Source organism: Garra rufa, chromosome 16 (genome assembly GCF_049309525.1).
Source record: "Garra rufa chromosome 16, GarRuf1.0, whole genome shotgun sequence".
Classification (NCBI taxonomy): Eukaryota; Metazoa; Chordata; class Actinopteri; order Cypriniformes; family Cyprinidae; genus Garra; species Garra rufa.
This window is the reverse complement of record NC_133376.1, coordinates 2927497-2937556: the sequence shown is the minus strand read 5'-3', so window position 1 is coordinate 2937556 and position 10060 is coordinate 2927497. Positions and strand designations below refer to the sequence as shown.

Below are 10060 nucleotides of genomic sequence, written 5' to 3'. Positions count from 1 at the left end.
GACTTTGTTATCGTAATATTCCGGCTCTGTTCTCGTAATACTCTGACTTTGTTCTCGTAACATTCCGACTCTGTTCTCGTAATACTTAGACTTTGCTCTCGTAACATTCCGACTCTGTTCTCGTAATACTCTGACTTTGTTCTCGTAATATTCCGACTCTGTTCTCGTAATACTTAGACTTTGCTCTCGTAACATTCCGACTCTGTTCTCGTAATACTCTGACTTTGTTCTCGTAATATTCCGACTCTGTTCTCGTAATACTTAAGACTTTGTTATCGTAATATTCCGGCTCTGTTCTCGTAATACTCTGACTTTGCTCTCGTAATATTCCGACTCTGTTCTCGTAATACTCTGACTTTGTTCTCGTAATATTCCGACTCTGTTCTCGTAATACTGACTTTGTTCTCGTAATATTCCGACTCTGTTCTCGTAATACTCTGACTTTGTTCTCGTAATATTCCGACTCTGTTCTCGTAATACTTAGACTTTGTTATCGTAATATTCCGGCTCTGTTCTCGTAATACTCTGACTTTGCTCTCGTAATATTCCGACTCTGTTCTCGTAATACTTAGACTTTGTTATCGTAATATTCCGGCTCTGTTCTCGTAATACTCTGACTTTGCTCTCGTAATATTCCGACTCTGTTCTCGTAATACTCTGACTTTGTTCTCGTAATATTCCGACTCTGTTCTCGTAATACTCTGACTTTGTTCTCGTAATATTCCGACTCTGTTCTCGTAATACTTAGACTTTGTTATCGTAATATTCCGGCTCTGTTCTCGTAATACTCTGACTTTGCTCTCGTAATATTCCGACTCTGTTCTCGTAATACTCTGACTTTGCTCTCGTAATATTCCGACTCTGTTCTCGTAATACTCTGACTTTGCTCTCGTAATATTCCGGCTCTGTTCTCGTAATACTCTGACTTTGCTCTCGTAATATTCCGACTCTGTTCTCGTAATACTCTGACTTTGCTCTCGTAATATTCCGACTCTGTTCTCGTAATACTTAGACTTTGTTCTTGTAATATTCTGACTCTGTTCTCATAAAACTCTGACTTTGTTCTCGTAATATTCCGACTCTGTTCTCGTAATACTTAGACTTTGCTCTCGTAATATTCCGGCTCTGTTCTCGTAATACTCTGGCTTTGTTCTCGTAATATTCCGACTCTGTTCTCGTAATACTTAGACTTTGCTCTCGTAATATTCCGGCTCTGTTCTCGTAATACTCTGACTTTGTTCTCGTAATATTCCGACTCTGTTCTCGTAATACTTAGACTTTGCTCTCGTAATATTCCGGCTCTGTTCTCGTAATACTCTGGCTTTGTTCTCGTAATATTCCGACTCTGTTCTCGTAATACTTAGACTTTGCTCTCGTAATATTCCGGCTCTGTTCTCGTAATACTCTGACTTTGTTCTCGTAATATTCCGACTCTGTTCTCGTAATACTCTGACTTTGTTCTCGTAATATTCCGACTCTGTTCTCGTAATACTTAGACTTTGCTCTCGTAATATTCCGGCTCTGTTCTCGTAATACTCTGACTTTGTTCTCGTAATATTCCGACTCTGTTCTCGTAATACTTAGACTTTGCTCTCGTAATATTCCGGCTCTGTTCTCGTAATACTCTGACTCTGTTCTCGTAATATTCAGATTCTGTTCTCGTAATACTTAGACTTTGTTCTCGTAATATTCTGACTCTGTTCTCATAAAACTCTGACTTTGTTCTCGTAATATTCCGACTCTGTTCTCGTAATACTTAGACTTTGCTCTCGTAATATTCCGGCTCTGTTCTCGTAATACTCTGACTTTGTTCTCGTAATATTCCGACTCTGTTCTCGTAATACTTAGACTTTGTTCTCGTAATATTCCGACTCTGTTCTCGTAATACTCTGACTTTGTTCTCGTAATACTTAGACTTTGTTCTCGTAATATTCTGACTCTGTTCTCATAAAACTCTGACTTTGTTCTCGTAATATTCCGACTCTGTTCTCGTAATACTTAGACTTTGCTCTCGTAATATTCCGGCTCTGTTCTCGTAATACTCTGGCTTTGTTCTCGTAATATTCCGACTCTGTTCTCGTAATACTTAGACTTTGCTCTCGTAATATTCCGGCTCTGTTCTCGTAATACTCTGACTTTGTTCTCGTAATATTCCGACTCTGTTCTCGTAATACTTAGACTTTGCTCTCGTAATATTCCGGCTCTGTTCTCGTAATACTCTGGCTTTGTTCTCGTAATATTCCGACTCTGTTCTCGTAATACTTAGACTTTGCTCTCGTAATATTCCGGCTCTGTTCTCGTAATACTCTGACTTTGTTCTCGTAATATTCCGACTCTGTTCTCGTAATACTTAGACTTTGCTCTCGTAATATTCCGGCTCTGTTCTCGTAATACTCTGACTCTGTTCTCGTAATATTCAGATTCTGTTCTCGTAATACTTAGACTTTGTTCTCGTAATATTCTGACTCTGTTCTCATAATACTCTGACTTTGCTCTCGTAATATTCCGGCTCTGTTCTCGTAATACTCTGACTTTGTTCTCGTAATATTCCGACTCTGTTCTCGTAATACTTAGACTTTGCTCTCGTAATATTCCGGCTCTGTTCTCGTAATACTCTGACTTTGTTCTCGTAATATTCCGACTCTGTTCTCGTAATACTTAGACTTTGCTCTCGTAATATTCCGGCTCTGTTCTCGTAATACTCTGACTCTGTTCTCGTAATATTCAGATTCTGTTCTCGTAATACTTAGACTTTGTTCTCGTAATATTCTGACTCTGTTCTCATAAAACTCTGACTTTGTTCTCGTAATATTCCGACTCTGTTCTCGTAATACTTAGACTTTGCTCTCGTAATATTCCGGCTCTGTTCTCGTAATACTCTGACTTTGTTCTCGTAATATTCCGACTCTGTTCTCGTAATACTTAGACTTTGCTCTCGTAATATTCCGGCTCTGTTCTCGTAATACTCTGACTTTGTTCTCGTAATATTCCGACTCTGTTCTCGTAATACTTAGACTTTGCTCTCGTAATATTCCGGCTCTGTTCTCGTAATACTCTGACTTTGTTCTCGTAACATTCCGACTCTGTTCTCGTAATACTTAGACTTTGTTCTCGTAATATTCCGACTCTGTTCTCGTAATACTTAGACTTTGCTCTCGTAATATTCCGGCTCTGTTCTCGTAATACTCTGACTTTGTTCTCGTAATATTCCGACTCTGTTCTCGTAATACTTAGACTTTGTTCTCGTAATATTCCGACTCTGTTCTCGTAATACTTAGACTTTGCTCTCGTAATATTCCGTCTCTGTTCTCGTAATACTTAGACTTTGTTCTCGTAATATTCTGACTTTGCCCTCGTAATATTCTGACTTTGCTCTAGTAATATTCCGACTCTGTTCTCGTAATATTCTGACTTTGCTCTCGTAATATTCCGACTCTGTTCTCGTAATACTTAGACTTTGTTCTCGTAAAACTTAGACTTTGTTCTCGTAATATTCTGACTTTGCTCTCGTAATATTCTGACTTTGCTCTCGTAATATTCTGACTTTGCTCTCGTAATATTCTGACTTTGCTCTCGTAATATTCTGACTTTGCTCTCGTAATATTCTGACTTTGCTCTCGTAATATTCTGACTTTGCTCTCGTAATATTCCGACTCTGTTCTCGTAATACTTAGACTTTGTTCTCGTAATATTCTGACTTTGCTCTCGTAATATTCTGACTTTGCTCTCGTAATATTCTGACTTTGCTCTCGTAATATTCTGACTTTGCTCTCGTAATATTCCAACTCTGTTCTCGTAATACTTAGACTTTGTTCTCGTAATATTCTGACTTTGCTCTCGTAATATTCCGACTCTGTTCTCGTAACATTCCGACTCTGTTCTCGTAACATTACGGCTCTGTTCTCGTAATACTCTGACTTTGTTCTCGTAACATTCCGACTCTGTTCTCGTAATACTCTGACTTTGTTCTCGTAATATTCCGACTCTGTTCTCGTAATACTGACTTTGTTCTCGTAATATTCCGACTCTGTTCTCGTAATACTCTGACTTTGTTCTCGTAATATTCCGACTCTGTTCTCGTAATACTTAGACTTTGTTATCGTAATATTCCGGCTCTGTTCTCGTAATACTCTGACTTTGCTCTCGTAATATTCCGACTCTGTTCTCGTAATACTGACTTTGTTCTCGTAATATTCCGACTCTGTTCTTGTAATACTCTGACTTTGTTCTCGTAATATTCCGACTCTGTTCTCGTAATACTCTGACTTTGTTCTCGTAATATTCCGGCTCTGTTCTCGTAATACTCTGACTTTGCTCTCGTAATATTCCGACTCTGTTCTCGTAATACTCTGACTTTGCTCTCGTAATATTCCGACTCTGTTCTCGTAATACTGACTTTGTTCTCGTAACATTCCGACTCTGTTCTCGTAATACTCTGACTTTGTTCTCGTAATATTCCGACTCTGTTCTCGTAATACTTAGACTTTGCTCTCGTAATATTCCGGCTCTGTTCTCGTAATACTCTGACTTTGTTCTCGTAATATTCCGACTCTGTTCTCGTAATACTTAGACTTTGCTCTCGTAATATTCCGGCTCTGTTCTCGTAATACTCTGACTTTGTTCTCGTAATATTCCGACTCTGTTCTCGTAATACTTAGACTTTGTTCTCGTAATATTCCGACTCTGTTTTCGTAATACTTAGACTTTGTTATCGTAATATTCCGGCTCTGTTCTCGTAATACTCTGACTTTGCTCTCGTAATATTCCGACTCTGTTCTCGTAATACTCTGACTTTGCTCTCGTAATATTCCGACTCTGTTCTCGTAATACTCTGACTTTGCTCTCGTAATATTCCGGCTCTGTTCTCGTAATACTCTGACTTTGCTCTCGTAATATTCCGACTCTGTTCTCGTAATACTCTGACTTTGCTCTCGTAATATTCCGGCTCTGTTCTCGTAATACTCTGACTTTGTTCTCGTAATATTCCGACTCTGTTCTCGTAATACTCTGACTTTGTTCTCATAAAACTCTGACTTTGTTCTCGTAATATTCCGACTCTGTTCTCGTAATACTTAGACTTTGCTCTCGTAATATTCCGGCTCTGTTCTCGTAATACTCTGACTTTGTTCTCGTAATATTCCGACTCTGTTCTCGTAATACTTAGACTTTGCTCTCGTAATATTCCGGCTCTGTTCTCGTAATATTCCGACTCTGTTCTCGTAATATTCCGGCTCTGTTCTCGTAATACTCTGACTTTGTTCTCGTAATATTCCGACTCTGTTCTCGTAATACTTAGACTTTGCTCTCGTAATATTCCGGCTCTGTTCTCGTAATACTCTGACTTTGTTCTCGTAATATTCCGACTCTGTTCTCGTAATACTTAGACTTTGCTCTCGTAATATTCCGGCTCTGTTCTCGTAATACTCTGACTCTGTTCTCGTAATATTCAGATTCTGTTCTCGTAATACTTAGACTTTGTTCTCGTAATATTCTGACTCTGTTCTCATAAAACTCTGACTTTGTTCTCGTAATATTCCGACTCTGTTCTCGTAATACTTAGACTTTGCTCTCGTAATATTCCGGCTCTGTTCTCGTAATACTCTGACTTTGTTCTCGTAATATTCCGACTCTGTTCTCGTAATACTTAGACTTTGCTCTCGTAATATTCCGGCTCTGTTCTCGTAATACTCTGACTTTGTTCTCGTAATATTCCGACTCTGTTCTCGTAATACTTAGACTTTGTTCTCGTAATATTCCGACTCTGTTCTCGTAATACTTAGACTTTGCTCTCGTAATATTCCGGCTCTGTTCTCGTAATACTCTGACTTTGTTCTCGTAATATTCCGACTCTGTTCTCGTAATACTTAGACTTTGCTCTCGTAATATTCCGGCTCTGTTCTCGTAATACTTAGACTTTGTTCTCGTAATATTCTGACTTTGCCCTCGTAATATTCTGACTTTGCTCTAGTAATATTCCGACTCTGTTCTCGTAATATTCTGACTTTGCTCTCGTAATATTCCGACTCTGTTCTCGTAATACTTAGACTTTGTTCTCGTAAAACTTAGACTTTGTTCTCGTAATATTCTGACTTTGCTCTCGTAATATTCTGACTTTGCTCTCGTAATATTCTGACTTTGCTCTCGTAATATTCTGACTTTGCTCTCGTAATATTCCGACTCTGTTCTCGTAATACTTAGACTTTGTTCTCGTAATATTCTGACTCTGTTCTCGTAATACTCTGACTTTGCTCTCGTAATATTCCGACTCTGTTCTCGTAATACTTAGACTTTGTTCTCGTAATATTCCGACTCTGTTCTCGTAATACTCTGACTTTGCTCTCGTAATATTCCGACTCTGTTCTCGTAATACTTAGACTTTGTTCTCGTAATATTCTGACTTTGCTCTCGTAATATTCTGACTTTGCTCTAGTAATATTCTGACTTTGCTCTCGTAATATTCTGACTTTGCTCTCGTAATATTCTGACTTTGCTCTCGTAATATTCCAACTCTGTTCTCGTAATACTTAGACTTTGTTCTCGTAAAACTTAGACTTTGTTCTCGTAATATTCTGACTTTGCTCACGTAATATTCTGACTTTGCTCTCGTAATATTCTGACTTTGTTCTTGTAATACTTAGACTTTTTCTCATAATATTCTGACTCTGTTCTCGTAATACTCAGACTTTGTTCTCGTAATATTCTGATTCTGTTCTCGTAATACTCTCACTTTGTTCTTGTAATACTTAGACTTTGTTCTCATAACATTCTGACTCTGTTCTCGTAATACTCTGATTTTGTTCTCGTAATATTCTGATTCTGTTCTCGTAACACTCTGACTTTGTTCTTGTAACATTCCGACTCTGTTCTCGTAATACTCTGACTTTGTTCTCATAATACTCTGACTTTGTTCTTGTAACGTTCCGACTCTGTTCTCGTAATACTCTGACATTGTTCTTGTAATACTTAAGACTTTGTTCTCGTAATACTTAGACTTTGCTCTCGTAATATTCTGACTCTGTTCTCGTAATATTCTGACTTTGTTCTCATAATATTCTGACTCTGTTCTCGTAATACTCTGACATTGTTCTTGTAATACTTAAGACTTTGTTCTCGTAATATTCAGATTCTGTTCTCGTAATACTCTGACTTTGTTCTCATAATATTCTGACTCTGTTCTCATAATATTCTGACTCTGTTTTCGTAATACTCTGACTTTGTTCTCGTAATATTACGACTTTGTTCTTAAAATATTACGGCATTAAAAAGCTGTCTTATAAAATACAGTACAAGAGTTTTGTCCACATTTACTGTCCAGATGAGTTGACGCCGAAAGTCAGGGCCAATCTACAGATTTCAGTTCACAGAAAATTGTGTAGTTTATCTTATTTGAAATTTTGAACCAATTTTAAATTGTTTTCATTTGTTATGCATCTATTACCAACAAAGTTTCTGTGTGACTTTGAAGTGTTGGGCACGACCTGAAATACTGGTAGTGTGTAATCCTCAGTCATTTAGTGTATGATGCTCAGCTTTAATCAGTAACCATTTATAAGTCTGCAAATGCAGGACGCCTAGTGATTCAAAATGTGTCCCCATTTTAAAACTCATGTAGTGTACTGTGCATTATGTAACATAGCATAACAACGCCCATGCAAAAGGTCAAAACTCACTGTAATGGCAAGTTTTGTAAAACATTTTTCCAAGAAAAAGTGCTACGTGACATTACAATAAAAAGATGAATGCACCCACCAACTGTCTTCATCCTCGGCCTGAGCACAAGTCTCCAAGTCAAGTTCATCCACCTCGTCCAGGGCGGAGTGGTCCATACCCACATCACTCGCTCCCAGCGTGTCCGAATCACAGATATCTGGAGACAGACCTGGGTCGAAGTGTCCCAGTGTTTGTTTGGAGCCTGAAGCACACGGCAAGCTCAAAAATCCGCCGTGCTCATCCTCCAGTCTGGAGGCCTCAGGCAGTGGAGACATGTCCTCACTGCTACTGCTGCCTGCCGGCGGCGATAGCGCCAGGTTCCCAGCATCCTCTGCGCTGGGAGAAGTGTCCATGACCCCGTGCAGGTTATTCATGTTAGTTCCTGTGCTGAGGTTGCTGCCCCTGTTGCGCAGGGCTTGATTCTGGACCTCCAAACGTCGCACCAGCTCCTGCAGCTTACGGACCTCTTCCAGCTCCGCAGTGGTCAGATTCGGATCGAACTCCGGCTCTGAACTGGACATCACCTCGTCTGCATCACCGCTATCCGCTGGTTGAATGACACTTCCACCATCAGGGACGACCATTCTCCTGTAACAACAATGTAATGACACAGTTCATATGTGTGTGTCAGGGAAAAATATACAGAAAAATAAATAAATTCATCAACAATGTGACCCTGGAGCACAAAACCAGCCATAAGGGTCAATTTTTCATCAATCAAAAAATATTTTCAATCAAAATACTGAGAAAATGAAAATTAAAGTTGTCCAAATGAAGTTCTTAGCAATGTATATTACTAATCAAAAATTAAGTTTTGATGCATTTACAATAAGAAATACACAAAATATCTTTATGGAACATGAGTTTTACTTAACATCCTTTTGGCATAAAAGAAAAATCGATCATTTTGACCCATACAATGTATTTTTGGCTATTGCTTTAAATATACCCGTGCTACTTGTCTGGTTTTGTGGTCCAGAGTCACATGTATAAGTGCATTTCTCAAAGCTTCTTACTAGGACTTTACCTAATTTCTCATTACCTACAGTTCTTTTTTGTTTGTTTTTAAGTCCACACATGTCTTCAGTTAAGCATATTGCATTAGTTAGTAACCTACAATAGAAATATAAGCTAGTAATAAATAGAAAATAATTATTAAATACAAAAACTGCTAATATACTTTGTAAGTATTGCTTTTACTAATGTTAACACACATATTATTATACACACCAATAACTCATCCTTTTCGAAACCTGCTATATTATGTTATATCAGGTTAATATTATGCGCTAGCAAAATGTTCATAATAACAGCAATGGCACAAGTTAGCAAAACAAATAAACAAAGCAGCAAACAAATGAGGTTAGTTTAAACTAGCAAGGACATACTTATAAAAAAAAAACTTTGTATCAAGTTAATTACACTGTAAACATTAAACAATACTAAAATCGTGTTAAATAACACAAAAAGGTTAGTGTAGTTATTTGCATCCACATGAAGCTGGTATGTTTCCATCTCTCTAGTAGCGTGTAAGCGGAGCTGTTTCCAATTAACTTAGTACTCGCACAATAATCCACATACCTCTCCTTTCGTCCCGGCTTCTGCAAATAACCGATTTAATGTTTCTGTATTAATAAAAAAAATAAATAGATTTAAATAAGTAAACCGCGGGTTTCTCGCCGCTATGCTTCACACACTGTATTTTGGCTGTGTGGAGCTAGTTAGCTCGTTTGCTATCGACCAGAAGTGATGGACACCAGTTGAACCAATCGAATGCGAAGTCCCGCCCACTGCAGTAACGCCACGGACCATATATGGAAATGTAGCTCCGCCTGCTGGACGCTCGCGGTAGGTGCGCGCTCCGGTGGCTGCGGTGACGCGCATTGTCCAGTAGATGGAGGCACGACACAAACTTCCTCAGTTTTTAATATGTCCTGTAGACCGAAATAAAGGTTTTTGCTCACAATAAAATACTAGGGTACCAGTTACTGAATACTGCACAGTATGCAATGCATACTACCCAGTGCTCACTTTAATAGAATGTGAAACAGCACAACAGTTATACAACAGTAAACTCTAAACAGTAGCCTAGTGTGTTGCGTTTTTCCTCACATGACCTTACCCTGTTATCTTGCAAGATATCAATTTGAAAAAGAAAAAAAAAATGCATTGCATTGTGGGAAACTATCTCACGCAGTGTCCTCTCTCCAGAAAAAATAAAGGTACAAAAGCAGTCACTGGGGCGGTGCCTTTTCAAAAGCTGCACCTTTGTTTCTAATAGTCTATCTTTTGAAAAAAGATACTGCACCCTGAGAGTGCAGTTATATAGAGCTCTTTTTGATACATGTAG

The 10060-nt window shown here is 38.5% G+C and overlaps 1 protein-coding gene across 3 annotated transcripts in view; it reads right to left on the bottom strand.

The window, feature by feature from the left end:
* The window catches only part of LOC141288606 (SLAIN motif-containing protein-like), a 40361-nt gene extending 30925 nt beyond the window's left edge, over positions 1 to 9436 (bottom strand). For all 3 annotated transcript variants that reach the window (XM_073820768.1, XM_073820769.1, XM_073820767.1), the window contains exons 1-2: positions 9292 to 9436; positions 7750 to 8298 (exon numbers count right to left, since the gene is read on the bottom strand). In XM_073820768.1, coding sequence (XP_073676869.1) covers positions 7750 to 8294 — 545 coding nt within the window. In that variant the 5' untranslated portion in view covers positions 8295 to 8298; positions 9292 to 9436. The remainder of the gene's footprint in view (positions 1 to 7749; positions 8299 to 9291) is intronic.
* Between the last annotated feature and the right edge of the window lie 624 nt (positions 9437 to 10060).